The sequence below is a fragment of the Silurus aristotelis genome, assembly GCF_946808225.1.
Source record: "Silurus aristotelis genome assembly, chromosome: 11".
Taxonomy (NCBI): Eukaryota; Metazoa; Chordata; class Actinopteri; order Siluriformes; family Siluridae; genus Silurus; species Silurus aristotelis.
Genome location: NC_139584.1, coordinates 25,060,029 through 25,077,597, shown reverse-complemented (window position 1 = coordinate 25,077,597; position 17,569 = coordinate 25,060,029). Strand labels below are relative to the sequence as shown.

The 17,569-nt window shown below is 41.0% G+C and overlaps 1 protein-coding gene across 2 annotated transcripts in view; it reads right to left on the bottom strand.

Moving 5' to 3' along the window:
* Positions 1-719: 719 nt before the first annotated feature.
* The window catches only part of LOC310733466 (protein bicaudal D homolog 2), a 17,926-nt gene continuing 1,076 nt past the window's right edge, over positions 720-17,569 (bottom strand). Inside the window, exons 2-10 of one of the 2 annotated variants that reach the window (XM_083554747.1) lie at positions 17,259-17,555; positions 15,021-15,233; positions 12,509-12,661; positions 10,912-11,373; positions 9,072-9,923; positions 7,496-7,669; positions 5,684-5,835; positions 4,590-4,929; positions 720-3,082 (exon numbers count right to left, since the gene is read on the bottom strand). In XM_083554747.1, the coding sequence (XP_083410873.1) occupies positions 3,077-3,082; positions 4,590-4,929; positions 5,684-5,835; positions 7,496-7,669; positions 9,072-9,923; positions 10,912-11,373; positions 12,509-12,661; positions 15,021-15,233; positions 17,259-17,474 (2,568 nt within the window). In that variant the 5' untranslated portion in view covers positions 17,475-17,555 and the 3' untranslated portion in view covers positions 720-3,076. The remainder of the gene's footprint in view (positions 3,083-4,589; positions 4,930-5,683; positions 5,836-7,495; positions 7,670-9,071; positions 9,924-10,911; positions 11,374-12,508; positions 12,662-15,020; positions 15,234-17,258; positions 17,556-17,569) is intronic. The other variant, XM_083554748.1, reaches the window with a different exon arrangement.

Sequence of the window (17,569 nt, the reverse complement as noted above, 5' to 3'; positions counted from 1 at the left end):
TAGGCTTATGCCGAGTGCACACACAAATCTTATGTTCTTGTTATGTGGTCAGTCACGTCTCATGTCCAATCCTTTTGATATTGACCTCTATCTTCTCTTTTTTGGTTCTTCTTTTTTGAGCTTCATCTCGCAGACGTTCCGGGACAGCTGTTAGAAGTATTCTCAGAAAACAATATCAACTCCTCTCCCTTGCCTCCAATCTTGCACAATTTATTGAGCATCTCTCTTCCTCAACTGTTCCAGAAACTCCCTTTCGACCTCCTCACATTGTGCGACGTGCTCTTATGCATGACGCGAGCACACAGACCTCATCTGACCTCCCTGCTGTTTGTCATCAGGAGATGCAGACTGACAACAAAGACTATGGTGATCTACACCCTTGCACACCTGCACCAACTCGTCCATCCTCCCCTTATCCTTCCTATTGCTCTCCTACTGATTACTCTCCTCCCTCCCCTGTTCTTTCTCCCAAGATAATAAATTATTAATAATAATGTATAGATTCAGATAATGAACCTGGTATTTGAGCTATTTTATATATTTATAATATATATTATTTTTTTACAGTAATAGGTTTCTTGAGTGAGGGTGTCAAAATAAACCCTAACCCACCCACACCCACCCCCACACACCCCCGAACTCACAATGTTACCACACAATCGTGGGTTTTTTCTTCTTGTTCATTTTTCATAAAAAAAAAAAAAAAGCCCCACATTAAGGACATTTAATTTACTTTTATTTTTTTTACTACACATTTCACATAACAGTGCGAATCAAATTACACCTTTTTTGTTAAAACGGGATGCACAGTGGAAATTAAAAACAGGAGTTAAAACTGTGACTGAGGGAATTTTAGAAGTCAAAAACTATTTTCAGACCACAAACACTAGACTGAGAAGTAACCAAAGTTACGTCTTGTCTTTTTTCTTTTAAACAGGAAAATGTATGATTGATGAAGATTTCACTACCACTTGTGACAAGGCAAACATATATAAGCCACGGTAATGTTTATCCACACAGGAATAATGCAAGCCAAGTTCAGTGGTGTGGGCAAAAAAATCGGAATCAGGTTTGAGGTCATAAAAAACACATTATTACTGTAGAAAAAAGAAAAAAGTCAATGCAGCTGAAACAAAGTTGGAGCTCTGCTTCAGCTGGAAGCTTCATCACAAACTACTTTTTGTTCCTCGATTCCATTATTTTAAATCGCACCACTGCCTGTGAAAGCCGTCCTACATACAGGAACATGGTTTATGAGCATGCACTGGAATACAGCTGACCAGCTTTTTCCTGATCGACTACAACACAAGGGACCTTATATACATATAGAAAGCGAATCACTGCTCTGATAAGAACAGCGATGGGTTTATGCTACCAGTTCCTGCCAGTTTAGGACTGAAATCAAGGGAAATAGCACGATTTGTGGCTACTCAGTAGTAAAGCAAAACAAACAAACAAACAAAAACACTATTCGAACAAATAATACATTATGTACAAGTACCTACAAAGTCTGAATTTCCTAAAAACAGGTGAACTCTGCATATGATTAAGGCACTGTATCAGATCCGGTTTCTCTCCCATGATGGTGTTCCTATTAGCATCAACACTTGTGCCTTATTGCTTCGATAAATAATAAAGAACTACACATGGTTTTGCTTGTTTTTGTAGCAGAGAGTAGTATTTGATGTAACAGTGCTTTGGGTTTAACTCTGTGTGAAAGGTCGCAAAACTGGCAGTAGATCTGACAGGACAATGCTGACCGTCCTTTTTTTCCTCCTTTTTTAAATTTTATTTATTTTTTTAAATAAACACTTGCTCTAGTTAGCAGCGAGACCTCCAGACATCTCGTTATGATGCTGAGTAGGGGTGGTACAGTTCATGGTATGATCGTCTAAAACGATCACGGTTTCTCTGTATTGACTGAGCTGGTGCGGACAATCGAGGACATGATGAAAGTTTTTCTATAAAAGTCTTAATCAAATCACAAATCCAAAAATACTTGAGAACAAGATATGCATAAAAGCACTTGTGCCGTCAGAATATATAGTATAATCGGGCCATTTTTAAAAGCTGAAAGAGTGAGGATGTGTGGAAAGGTGAAGAGAGTTATTTAGCTTAGCTCTGGTCAGCAATGCTGTGTTCTTCTGTGTGTCGTGTATTATAAAGTTTGGAATACTCCAACAGTAATCAGCAGAGGTAGCACTGACACATGGATACAGCAGTAGCAAATTACACAGCCAAAAGGTTTTCAGTGCAGCCCATGTCTAAGACACATAAACTGATGAAAACCACTTGAATTTGATAAAAAAAATTAAATAAAATAGAAAACACAAAGCGGTGGATGGTAATAGAGTCATTTCATACTATGAAACTGTAACACCCCTACTATACAGTGCTGCAGATTAAAGGTTTTTCCTATTAATGTCTGGTTTTTCAATTAAGATGGTTCAAGCCTACAAAAGTCTGAGGAACAAAGCTTAGGGAGCAGTGCATTAAAACCCAGTAGGAAATGAAACGTTAGGCAGAAAGAAAAAAAAAAAAAAAAGGAAAATCCTTCAGAACATGCCTTAAGCTGTACACTAATACTGTCAGTCATTCTAGGTAGTGAACCAATGTACAATGAAGCAGGCTCTAATTTCCTTCATACATTACACATATATTTACAAAAACAAACAAAAAAAATGTGCACACACACACACACACATATATTGGTCTTTCGGGGGTGGGTTTGGTGCGTAACAATGTCCATGAGAGTGAAAGCAAGTTTCATACCTTGCCGTCCCTCAGAAAGCTCATTGTGAAATGAGATGGGAATCCGGTGAGCTTTCAGTTCCTCAAACATTACAGCGAGTCAGCCAGACAGTGAGAGACAGGAGAAGTGAGGTAAAGGACACAAACAAACAAGAAGACGGAAAAGGAAAGATAGATGAGACGAGAGTAAGCACAAAAGGAGCCAGATGTGGTTTGGTGTGGGATGAAGTGGATGTCAGGTCGGATCTGGAGGGTTAAGGGAAGTTCTGAGCTGGGCATGAACGCGATCCACAGACACTGGAGCAGGACAGGAAGAATGGAGCATTCACCGCTGCAAAAACAGGCCGAGAGACAAAATCAATCGCATGACCGGGACAAAACATGTACAACCAGAGAATCAGGGATTAGGCCAAATTTCACATTAAGGTGTACGGCTATGGTTTTGCAGATGGCCATGAAATATAAAAGCATTCAAGAAAAAACAAAAAAACAAAAAAAAAACACTGAGCATGGAACATTTTGAATGCACTGTATTATATTACAGATTATTAAATTACTCTGACTATTTAAAATAAAGTTTTTTCCTATACACACATTAACAAACGTTATTCAAGTGTTTAATTTTGAATTCCAATTTATTTTTTATTAGCTGTGCTCATTTTGTCTTTTGGTTTATATCAGTGGCTCTAAATGAGGCCACGATTTGTAAAGTGCTCCAATTTGTATAATAAAATAATCACATGACAATATAAAAACTGCGACCATAAAATGTGCTTTTTTTCTTCTGAGATCAATGTCAGTAAAATATATCTGGCTGGATGTTATCATTCTATTTTCATTCCATTTCCTTTTTTTCTAATCACTATTTATCCTTGTAAACATTTTATGTAAAAATCCATTAAAATCAAGCACAAAGGCAAATATCATGACATAAATTATGTATTACAGAAATACCTCTTAAAATGTTTCTTTTTTTATTTAGCTTGTTTATGCTGACGACTACTGGACCGGCTGTTTGACTCTGAACTTCGTTTGTATTGTACAGATTTGCGATTCGCCTCTGTGCCTGTGTGCTGCTTTTTCAGTGCGTCCTGTTGCTTTCTGTTCTCTTGGCTTGAAACAGAAAACGATTCCTCCACGCTGGTACAGCGCGAGTTTGGCCGACTTTTGACTCTTGAACCTGATCTTGCGCTACTACTACTACTACTAGTGACAGAAGATTTTTGAGGTTTACATTGAGTGCACTGAGCAGCTTGACCACTAGAGGATGCTACACTCAAGTGTCTCTGAGCTGGTGGAGATTTGGATGAGGAGGTGGATGGCATGTATGCACTAGGAAAGCGTTTTACATTAGTTGCCTCCACAGAGCATGATTTGTTGACTCTGGATTGCTTTTTAGGAACTACGCTACGCTCAGCAATAGATTTAGAACGGGCTCTTGCATCTATATTGCTCACTCTGCCTCCTGTCTCTGATCTGGTGTCAATGCTGACATTAGAACTAGAGGTGAGGATTTCTACCGATTGCGAAGGAGATGGCGTCGATCTGCAAGCTGGTAAAGAAGCCCGGCGTACTTTGATAAAGGTGTTATCACGGCACGGCCCTGAGACGCGAATGCTTTTTGCCTGTGTCTCGCTAACCTCAGGCTGGAGTGAAAACGTGGCGAAAGGCCCCAAGACGCCTTTTGAGTCGTCTAACGAACGAGACAAATTAGAGCCACGACTACGAATGAACGTCGTGTCACGCGCGACACACACAGATGCCAGACTTTGCGTGGAAGTGGACGGCAGAGGCTGATTGACAAAAGAGGATGTGGAAGAAGACGATACGGGTCTTACAGGGCTGCCGTGAAGGCTGCGCGACAGCATCCTCAGATGGCCGCTCGCATTCTGAGGGCCTGATGACGAGACCAACACAGGGCTGGCACGTGGGCTGCTTCTCATGGGGCTCCGAGGCGCTCTTCCTGATTTGGTGGCCAGCTGCTTGGCACGGGAGCGACGTGGGCTTCCTCCGTTACTGTTTACATGCAGTGGAGCCTCCAGGTCCTCCAGCCGCTGAGTCAGAGCTAGCTTCTGTTGGATGGCCATGCGCAGGAGTGAATTGAGGGTCTTCTTTTCGTCCTCTGCTGCCGCAAGCTGCCTCTGCATCTCATCTAACTGCGTAACATACTGGTCACATCTAAGCGGGAGAGAGGTAATACAATTTAGCTTTAAAAATGGGGAAAACAAACAAACAAACAAAACAGCACATTTCTAAGGAGGTCAAATGAAGACTATTCCTGCTAACAACTATTATATATCTGTCACCCAATGGAAAAAGGACCCTGAAACATTGATTGTTTATGGGCCAATGGGAAACAAGAAATGTCTAACAGTGCTCTCTTGTTTCTTATTTCAGGCTGAAGAAAGAAAAAGGATTCAATACAAGCTTTTGAGAGCAAAATGGGTTTTAACTTAATCTCACTGTAGACAACTGTGTGTTTTATCTGAAACATTATCCCACATAATGCAAGCCAAACATGATTATAGCTCTTAATTGCATACCAGTCATCATAATTTAATATAACCTCGGAAGATTAGACAAACAAAAGAAAGCGGTAGGCTTCCAGATGTCGTAGAAATGTCTAAAGATGTATAACATGAGTTTATTTGCACTATACATATACCATGTGAAAAGCTCTGTAACTGCAATAAGATGCAATACAGCCTGACATTCTGTTTGGCTACAAGGAGAAAGGAAATGTGCACGTTAATCTGCATGTGAGCGGAGCTCGCTGGGAGACGAGAGGTTAGGATTATAATCCGATTATGCAGTTCTTCAGACAAAATACTGAAAGACTAATCTCTGCAGCTTTCCACTCTGGTCCCGTCATCAGGAATGTCACAGAGTGTCCGAAGCCGTAAGCTTCTCAGAGCGTGCCCGTGTACTGTACCTGCTCGCAAACATGACCCGCAGAGAGGAGAAAGTAGCAGCGTCCTCCTTCAGGGCCTTGAGCTCGTTTCGCAGTTTTAGCATGGTCTCGGACACCACAGTCTTCTCGGTCTCGTACTTGGTCTTAAGGTTGCTCAGAGCCAACTCGGCAGTCTGAAAGAAAAGCAATTTGAATGTAGACGTAAAAATAAATAAATAAATAAATAAATGTAGCTCACAAGATTTAAAAGGAGAACATGTAGAAAATATGTACTTTCAAATGTTAGGATCTCTGAATGTGTGTTAGAGTAGAACAATGTGTGTTACAACAGTAATGCCTTCACAACAATCTCATCCCTGGTTTATGCTTCAGGAATAAATTTGTTGGGAAGTTTGAACAAATATATATCAACGATGAAGTATTTTATTATGACGCACAGTATTACGTCATACGGCTGTTAAGAGTTCAATAAAGTCCTCCTTTAGTTTAGATCATGCCCACAATGGGAAAGATCAGTGACTGGAAAAGGTCAGACAATTCATCCTAACAAAGACGACTACACTGGGTAAAACTTGCAGAACGAGCTCTCGTGCACTAACGCGTTTGCTCAAGGCGATGACTTTCCAATACCACCATGTGGAGGGAGAAGTGAACATATGCTTAGTAAACAATTTCCATAACATAACATAAAAAAAAATAAAGTTTCAATGACATGGATCTGATGTGCCAAACATTTCCCTGAAAGAATTTGCATACGGCATTTAAAGGAAAACAGTGTGAGCTTCAACACGAGATGAAGAGTTTCACATCGCAGGTTTACTGTCCAAACACCAACAAAAATTTTACCTCTGTTTGAAGTGTCAGATACACTACCATGACCTAAAAGCCGTTAGAAAAGCTGGGACAATAAACACAGTTACTAACTAGTTTTGCATGATTTTTTACTTTTATAAGCTCTACACTATTTTACACTACATCTAGATATGTTTAATCATATTATAGAGTATTCCAGGCCTGAGAAACTTTGTGCAGAATCACTGGACTGTTTCTCCCAAATAAAGGAGTGGAGGAGACACTTTTTAGCCTGGAACATTCCGCTGCGACCCCGTTAGCATTTTCTTGTGTAGCTCCAGTATGGCGAACTGGCTACGATATGTACGGGAGGCACGCTGTATCACTTATCCAGTGTATTTATCAAAGCCGCAAACACAGGCTTGGTCACCGTACGGAGCGGCATCATATCTTTCATGTTACTGCTTCAGTAATTTCCGTGTGCCATTTTAAACATTTATATGGAGTTATGCTCTTCAAACATGTCGGCCAGTGATCCCACTGGTGTTCCGGTTTTAGGCTGTGCAACTACTGTGGTGTGGTGTTTAAGTGCTGAATCAGGTTAGTAGTGTTCCCACGTGAGGAAGCAACCTTAGCGAGGCGGGTTTTTCAAACATGACATCAGGCATCTTTTTCAAAGCCAAAACAATTCCATACAATGTACTGTTCCACTGTGACACTAAATTTTCCACAGGGTCAGGTTCTGTCAAGCCTGAAGTCAGCGCACAACAGATCAAGGTGCAGTGTAGCGTGCCAACTTGATGCTTCCTCTGCAGAATGCTTTACTCTTGCGGGTCACGTGACAAAATATAATCGCAGCCTCTGCGGTTGAAAAATCTCTAGTCTCAACTGAACTCCCACATGCTTTTGACAATTTGCAACTTCTGACAACCATAAAAAAAAATTTAATTAGGGTAAATCCCATAATGCACTGAGGCAAAATATTGTTGCATTGAACAGTCGACAATGTTTAGATAAAGACAGTGAAAATCACCTTCCTACCTGTTTATTTGCCTTTAGGACAGTCCTGAGTGTGGCGATCTGCTCTCTCTTGGTGCTAAGAAGAGACTTGAGCTTCAGCACCTCCTCGAGCAGAGCTTCACGGTCAGATTCAGTGCTGCCCCCTAATGCAGAGGAGGGTAAGGCACCACGCTGTCGACAAAGGTCAACAGCCACCTAAAAAAAACAAGAGATTTATTTTTTATTATCTGTGCTGATAGTAGTGCAGTAGCAGACAAAAAAGGATTACAAACAGAGGTAGACAAATTAATCAGTTGTGGCAATTAATTGGCACACAAAACTATCGACAAAAATCCATACTGATAGTTTTTCCAGGTTGCGTTATACAGTACAAATAGAACGGCCCCTAGAGGCGAATCACTGATGCTTTTTATTTGAAGTATCTATTATTTTTTTTTTATTTAAGTTGGATGTACAGTGTCTCACAAAAGAGAGTACACCCCTCACAGCACCCATTTTAGTATATCTTCTTAAGGGACAATACTATAGAAATAAAAATTGGATATATTTTAGGAGTAGTCAATGTGCAGCTTGTATAGCAGTACAGATTTACTGTCCTCTAAAAATAACTCAACATACAGCCATTATTATCTAAATAACTGCCAACAAAAGTGAGTAAGTGAGTAAGTGATAACAGCTGTACGTTGCTAACCATGCAAAGCTACATGTCCTATTCATCATGTTCATGTTTTTGTCTGCTTGACAGGACCATACAAATTTGTATCTTGTATTAGAGCAGTTGAAGTTTGATGCTTTGAGTACAATTCTTTCATACTGACCACTGAATGTTCAACATGGCACCTCATGGCAAAGACTTGATTTGAGAATTATATGGCTGTATGTTGAGTTATTTTCAGAGGACAGTAAATTTGTACTGCTATACATGCACTACTCAAATATTAAAGTGAGCTTCAAGAGTTAAAAAATGAAAACTCACTGTAAACTGAATGCAAACTGCGTTAATGAATGTGATAAAATAATGAAATAATCAATATTTTCATAAGGCCATTTTTGAGTTATAACATGCGCACAGACTCAAAGGGTTCAACAACAGAGAGCTCAGAGTTGTGCACTGTGAGTAAAAAAGGAAGCCAAGCAGTACATTCCTGTTCCTTCCACAAAATACTTACTGCTTCCACTCAACCTAGGGTTAGGACCTCAATCCTATCAAAAATATTTTCCCCTCACACAGACTTAAATCATGCTAAGTGCTTTTGCTTTTATCAAAAGATAGAACCTTTATATTCATGTTTATTGTAGCAACTGTTTCAAGACTGACCTGGCATACAGCTTCCCCATTACATAACTGTGATGATCATGCTGGTTTATTTTATACACATTCATATTTGGTATTAGCATTTGGGCTTAGCTGGTCTAACTCCAGAGAGGTGTTTGAGATTGTGTATGCTATGATACCGTCATTCCCTTTAACCCTGAAAGACTGAGAATTCAATAGTTAGACTCTGACTGTGTAGGCTGCAGTGAAGAAGGAATTGTGGCCAGAAATATGCAATCTGAGTTGTGTACACATTCTTTCATTCCATATTCTCATGCTTACCTGGAGGTGTTTAATCTGGCAGCGAATAACAGCCACCAGGTTGCGCACATTAGTGGGGTCCCTGAAGTCTAGTGTTGGAGAGCTGGGGCTGCTTCCACAGTTTGCAGAGGCATCTCCATTCGCTGCTGTGATGTCCAGCTCTGCACTATGCGCTCCCTTTCCCAATGCCTCTCCTGACCTCCTCTGCTTCCGGAACGAACCATGGTGGTGCCTTCTCCCGCCTCGTGCTCCATCTCGATAGTAGTCCAGTGTGACGCGCCGCGGTGTGAGGTTGTTGCACATGCAGACGTGGTGGTAGAGGTTGGCAAGCTCTTCAGAGAAGGCCAGCAGCTCCTCCTGCGTGGCGCTCAGGTTGCATTCGGAGTCGGTGGCGACGCGGCGTGTGGCCCCGATCTCAAGCTCCAACTGCCCGATGCGCTCCTGGTCATGACGGCTGGAAGCAATGCACTGGCGGATCTTGTCAGCCAGCTCCTGCGCCTCTGCCCTCCAGCGTTCCTTCTCCTGCAGGTGGCGCTCTTCTAGCGCCCGGCAGTGTTCGCCGGCCTCCTTCAGCTCGTCGCGCAGCTTCATGAGCTCAGCGTTGGCCGCACGCATGCGCTTCTCGAGCACCCCTGCACTCTTAGCATCCAGCTCCAGATCTTCATCATTCACTTGCTCACTATTTCCATTCTGCTCTTGAGTTTTAGTCCCAGACTGAGGGGTGGAAGAAGAGGAACAACCCTGCAGGACCTCCAGACGCTGAGAGAGCTGCTCCACCTTCACTTTATGCTCATCTAATGCCACTTTAGACTGGGCCAGAGACTCCTGGAGGTCCTGGACTGAACTGGCCAAAGCTGCTTTCTCCCTTTCCACCTGCAGTAAAGAAATTTTATCACAGTGACACAGGACAAACGTATGTTGACTTCTTTAATAGAAGTAATTAAATTTTACTCTTTAAGTTACTTTTGCTCTGGTTGCCTGAATGGCTGGCTTAGTATTATATATATATATATATATATATATATATATATATATATATATATATATATATATATATATATATATATATATATATATATATATATATATATATATATATAAAAAAAAATATTATTACAGAGTAAGAAAAATGTAAAAATCTCAATTCCAGCTATTTTACCACATTTATTTATAAAACAGGTGCTGTATCTTTACCAACTGAAGTAGCTGAGCACATGTTTTGGGGCATTTCCTGCATATTCATAAAGCGGAAACTACCTCTGTGCGAACAGAAAAGCAAAAAAAGACTGTGTACACTAATTAATTAATATTTTATCTTACTCATCCATCCACCTATCTAAAAGAGTACCATTAAAAAAAAGGTAATTATAAGCTATTTTAAAACACAGTCAAGACCTGTTAAGAGTCTCCTGTGTATGAGATCTTGTATAGGATGTGGTTTATAGACAGGAAGTGCATTTTAAGCCACACATAAATTCATGAGGGCAATGGGCTTGAACAGTTGAAGAAACAGTCCTTCAAACCCAGAGTTTAAAAAACAAACAAACCAAATAACGAGATTTGGTTACAGGCAGTGGGTAGCCTTATATAAACAGCTCACATTAAGAGTGTATGATCTGCCTAAGCAGCAACACTTTTTTGCTATATTGTGTGTATGTGGGTGTGTGGGTGTAAGGGGAGGGGTGTTTATTTCTTTTACAATGCTGGTTCATTGCCAGCTAAGTCCAAAATCCAGCTTTATAAAAGAACAATGCGTGTGTGTATCCACATCACAAAGCTTCTAAAATACATACTGGCAGTTAAAGACCTTAAGGAAAGTGAGTCAATATCCTTCCTTGTGAAATATGAATGTGTGGCCCACCTGCAGCAGCTGCTGTTTGAGCTTCTGAGTGTCGGACAGATGGAGTTCACTTAGCAGGTCAGCCACCAGCCCTGGTGCAGGAGGCCGCAGGAACACTTCTCTGCCCCTGGGTGTAGAGCAGCGCTGCCTCTCGCTTCCTTTTGAGTGGTTGTAGCCGCTGTCCTGCTCTTCATCCTCTTTATCTCCATGCTCATTCTCATCTGCAGCCCTATCGCCGTCCAAGCTGTCATCCAGCTGCAGGTCCAGGTGCACCACGGAGTCAAACGGGTTGACCGTGCGAGCAGCTAGCTCGCGCTTCAAACTGTTCTTCTGCTCACGCTCATCCTTTAGGGCCTCAAGGGCTTCCTCGAGCTGCCTCTCAGCAATCTCGCGCAGCCGGCCGGCCTCCTCCATTTGTCCACGAAGGAGCTCCTGTTCCTCATCCTTCTGCGAAAGCTCCACCTTCAGCGCCTCAAACTCCACCTGAAGGCAGATCAGGAGAACCAAATAAAACTTATTGTTTATGCATCTATGGATGAGCAGTGCTCAGTTACCGTCAAGGTTCAGATGCTCTGCCCATGGAAACCTCTGAACACTTCTCTGGCTAAGACCTTCTAATAATGCATTCTGACAATGCTGTGAATACACACACACTTTACACAAGGCATTCAGTATTCCAGCAAATCTACATAAAGCATTTCACACATTATAAGTAATGTTGTCATATCCTAATGAACCAGCATTAGAATATATTTACTAAGGAAAACTGTAAAGCACTTTTGAAAGTTGCTCTAGATGAGGGCGTCTGATAAGTGTCATAAAGCAGAAAATCCAGGGTGATCACAGCATTGGTTTTTATCAAACTCCAATTAAAGTGTCCTAAACCTCCCCCAAAACATTTGCAGACTGCAGACAAATGCACTATGATTAGGTTACACAAGCAAAAGATCAGAAGACAAAACAGGATAGATGTTTGGCAGCCTGAACATGTCAGTGGCCTGTTTGTTTATTTATTTATTTAGAATCTCTATATAATAAGTATTTGACATTTATCCATTTAAGATTTCTTTGAATTATACAACTGAAGATTATATTGGGTAATTATGTTTCAATTTCCTGTTTATTCATCATCACACAATGCCATAAATATGATGTGTCTAAATTGACAATATTGGCGACAATTTTGTGCATGAAAATTGTGATAAAAAATGTTTTTTTTTCTTGCATTCCAATACAGCCCTACCAATGTGCGAGAACACGACTCTTACAAATGCAGCAGTTGTTTTTCTCTGATTATGACACACACACACACACACACACACACACACACACAGACACACACAGACACACACAGACACACAGTATCTGTCACAAGACACCTCTCACCAATCCCCCTCAACAAAGGCTGACTTCATCTAGGAAAGATTATGAGACGACTTGAGGCACTGCCCACCGTTACACAGCAACTTCCTCGCTGCAAGTCTCTTGAGTGTCACCCATTAGGTGACAGCTACAGATCAAAAGATGTTATGTCTGTCACACACACACACACACACACACACACACACACACACACACACACACACACACACACACACACACACACACACACACACACCTGGTTCTCTTTGAGCACAGAGACTTGCTTCTGCAGGGAAATGTTCTCTTCCTCCAATTCAGTGTTGTCCTGAAGCTGCTGCAATTCACGAACTTTAAATTCCTTCAACTCCTCCCTGACACAAGCCTTCTCAGCCTCCAAACCATCACACTCCTACAGAAAAAACAGGACAGACATACACACACACACAAAAAAAAAAATCTGTTTATGAATAGGAAACAGATCTAAAAAAAAAAAAAAGACAGCTCCCCAAAAAATAAATAAAATTATATATTTTATATTACACACACACAGTATACAAGACATTCATAAGACACAATCGTTAGGCAAACAGAATTACTGAAGAGAAAAAAAAATAAATAAATACAAATAAATTATGTAGTAAATTTATAGGATAGCATAACGAAGAGGGCCAAAGTTCTAATGAAGGTTAACTTGCCCCTAACGACTAACTCTTTCTAACAGAATCATTCTGTTTTTGGTCATAACAGCAAGATGAGGCATTAGACGACAGGGTATGACGACTTTATAGATTTTTCTACCTGCACGTTTTCACATTGCTGAAGTCAAAGCAGAGGTGTTCTTATTTACCTTTTAAACCAGGTTGCCTGCGTAGATCCCTCTGTTCCAGTAAAACAAAGTACTCCAAAAGTGGTCAATCTGTATATTAGATATTAGGGCTGCAACAACTAATCGCTAAAATCGATAATAAAATTTGTCGTCAACGGATGGAGTTATCGATTAATCTGCCTGCTCAAGTTACAGTTTAGCGTGATGGCAAGATAACATATCCCCTTTGAAATGCCGGTGAGTACAGAGTCAACCGGCAGCAGGAAAAAGTGTGCGTCCCAAGTCACGGATAAAGGCGAAACATCAGCACGTTAAACAGATACTGTATAATCCTCATCATGTGAAACTGGTAATAGTTTAACGTATTACTATTGTGTAAACTGTTTGTTTGCTAATGGATTCGGGACGGTGGCTCTAGAACTGTTCCGGCGTGACTCGCAAGCATCGGGTTGCGCAATTAGCCCATTCGTGACATAGTGATGGAATCAGTTAAAACGGTGCGAATAAACACTAAATCAGCAGCAGTACATGATTACATTTTAAGTCACTGTTGTGGTTTTTAGCGAATGCTTATATTTTTTTGTACACCCATGCATATTTCTCTTTTTTTTTTTTAAATCAAGCCCGTTAACTTGCTGCATTTCTCCGTTTCCTTCTCTTTTTATAGTATTTGTCTACTACAACATTCTGTTTTCCAACATGATTTAATGCACCTTTACTGTATGTTAAAAAAATAGTTTTCCATGTTTGTATATTTAACTTATGCATATATCATTTAATTATTATACAACATTAAATTAATGATATTTTCTAGATGCTTTTATCTTCACCACTGTTCCTCCCTTGGAACACTTGATAGATACTGAACACTGCAGACCAGGAACAATCCCACAAGAGCTGCAGTTCAGGAGAAGCTCTGACCCAGTCGTTTAGCCAAAACAATTTGGCCCTGGTCAAACTCACTCAAATCTTTATGTTTGCCCATTTTTCCTGCTTCGAACACGTCAACTTTGAGGACAAAATGTTCACTTGCTGCCTAATATATCCCACCTGCTAACAGACGCCATGATAAAGAGTTATTCAGTCATTCACTTCACCGCTCATGTCAATACACCTAATTGGTGTATGCATAATGAAATTAATTAGTGATAATTAAATAAATCACAAGAAATAATTAGTTAACTATTTATGTGCCATACTGGAATTAACACAATTGTTATTAAGTTTGCTTAAAGTTTTTAAGTAATTAAATATTGGCTTTCTGCATTTAAAGCACAACAATACAACTATAAAGACATTCAGTGCCACTTAAATGTAGATGGGTTCCCCCTAAGCTTCCTTCCTCGTGCCATGACGGGAAGTTTTTAATTGCTACAGATGCCACTGGTTTGCTCGTTAGGGATAAACTTATAAAGCATGAAAAAAATATTAATTTACATTTTATAACCATTATCTCTGTAAAGCTGCTTTGGGACAATGTCCTGTTAAAAGCACACTCATGCACGCACGCACGCACGCACGCACGCACACGCACGCACCTCACTAGTTAACACCATTTGTGCAAAGAAGCACTGTTCTCTTAAAACTGGCCAATCAGCTCCGAGTGACCTTAATCTGTAATTCCAGTAGAAACTGAAACCGAGCCTGGGTTTGAATTACAATACCTGTAAGAGACGCACCTATGATCAGATCTCATTCCCAAGCTCGCCATATACGATCTTCTAATGACTTTTCATATCCAGAAAGGTTCTTTTACAAGCACTTCAGACCTCAACGTAAGAAAAAAAAAAAATAAAACCTTGGACTAAACTGCGAATGCTGCGACAATTCCCTATTCATAGAATAATAATAAGTAAAAGCTGAATACCTGAATTTATTAAATAGATTATGATGTCGTACAAATGTAAAAACCCCGAAGTAACATCAGATGTGCATGTGGTACCTTCTTTAGCTGAGTGGTGAGCCCGCTCATCCTTTCAATCTCAGCCGTGCTGTTGGTCAGCGTCGTTCGGGCCTGCTTTAGCTCCGACTGCAACTCCTCCATCCGCGTTGCCATGGCAGCCTCCTTACTGGCCGTCTCCTGTAGCAGATTCTCCTCCCGACACTGTCCATCTGCTTTTGCGCGCTTATGGCTGCTCACAGAGTCGGCCAGCGCCTGCACAAGCACACAAATGTTATCATGCCAGTATACTGTAACTACCTGCACATGTATAAGCATGAATAACTGACTGCATAACTAGATGGTCATTTCTGCACTAAACTGTTAAACTAGACAAATCACTCAATATAAACATCTTCGCTTATTTACAAATCAACAAATCAACACAAAATAAAACAAGCATACATGACAACTGTGCATTCTGACTTGCTGATGTGACCTAACACTCTCAACGCGTTGACTAGCAAACCGCTGCAGTCTCAAGATCACATGGTTCAACTCGGCACAGAAACATTTACACCCAACACTATGTGATGAATTGCTCCAGACTAGATTGGGCCTGAATAGGTCAGGCATTAAAACCCTGCCCCATTCTTTTCTGAACATGTAGGACAAACCTCGAGTGAGAGAAAAAATGCGGTAAGAACCGTTCAAGAGTGGCGCCGTTGGAATGAATGGCTCGGACAGAGAAATGAGAGGAAAGCAGGAGCTTATCTGGTGCCTCGTCTTTATGGTTCAATGTTCCGAGTCATTTAACACAGTCATGCTGCCTTGCCATCATGTCCCACTGAACAGAGAGAGTTTATAGGCCCAGTTCACTGTACCAGTTCCGAGACTTCAAGCTCTTTGTTATTTACTGGTGTAATTTAAACTAATGTGACTTTAGCCACTACTATATCCAGCATACATTTTAGCAGCAATAGTGATGAAAGACAGATCTTAAGAAAAATACATATCTATAATTTGCAGGTTTTCACATAACTAAGAAAAACTGTATGTATATTAGATAAAAAACGTAAGGCTTTGACGAGGTGTGCTGCAAGTAAACAATTCTGTAGTGTTTAGTGTGAAGGTGCCTGATATGCACTATTACCACCCTGAACGTAATCGTCTTCCCAGAACAAACAAGCCCAAAAGTGCCAACCAAAAATGCAATGCTTTTAATGTCAATACATGGTTTTTTTTTTCCTACACATTCACAGCTGATGAATAGTGTTTAGAATGTTAGTCACTTCTCAGCATTCTCTTACAATTCTCAGCATTTTCTACCAGGGAGGTGGCTGGAGAAACTTGCCCAACCCTACAAATGCCAGCATGGCTAATTTTAGGGAGTTCATGACTTCAATGCAGCAAATTGTTCTTTGACATCTTAAGCATCGCTGAACACACGAGCTGGAATGTCATAATATATACAGCGGACTCTGCTGCTTCTGCTTGTGCGTTTATTTAGACATTGTTAATCACTATAACCCTGGAGAATGACTAAACAATTTAGACATTCAACTGGGAACCCGGGCGAGAAAACAAGTGTGCTGCGGTCCTGTAATGTGGTTTAATAAAGAACAAGATGGAACAAATAAGAGACACATCACGATCTGTGTCCATCTGCAGAAACAAATTACAGGAAAGGTTGTCTAGGACACTTTATACTCTGACAAACACTGAGTTACACCTTAAGACGCTAAAACAGCAAATCACTTTTGATTGCACAGATTTCCAACGTGATTGACAACTAAAATACAAGAGTTTTAATGATGGATGTGGATTAATCAACAGTCTACTACACAGGCTGCATTTAAGCACCTATCACCTTAACAATGATTAACAGTAATGAATGTATATTCTGGGCCCCCCAGATATATAGCAGATTTTTTTTTTTAATGCATTATGCATGATTATCAGTTGCGCAATAGTAAATAGCGCGTTAATAATTCAGTACAAACCCTCACTAGATCAATTCCAAAAAAATTCATCCATCACGATAAAAACTAAATACTGAGCGATAGACCAAATTAAACACAATGCGAATGTGAACGTGACATTCGCACATGTTAAAGCTACTGTAAATAATCTGGATCAATTCTGCCAGACTTGGCTGCTAAAAGAGCCCTCCTGCTCCCTTCAGCCCCCACACCCAGTGCACAAACTCCCCTCCCTCAAGCCACAAACACCATCTGTCTGCTTCTTTCCCAATTTCACAGATCACTTTATTCCCCGACCTTTTAGGGGGGGTGAACTGACCTCACGGAGCTGCTGCACCTCCAGTTTGAGGGCCTCATGCTCCTCTTCCAGCTGGCTGTGTTTGGACTTGAGAGCGGCGCTCTCCTCTAGCACGGCCAGACCGTACCGCGCCGCCTGGTGCTTCTCCTCATTGGCCTCCTGGAGCTCGGCAGAGAGCCGCTCCACCTCGGCCTCGAGGCTCGCTCCTCCTGTCGCCTCCATGTCCTCCTCCAGCATCCTCTTCCTCCTCACACGACACTCCGGGACACGCCACTCACGCCTGTCCTCTCATATCCCTGCCATACGCCTGAGGATTAACTGTAAGAATCGTC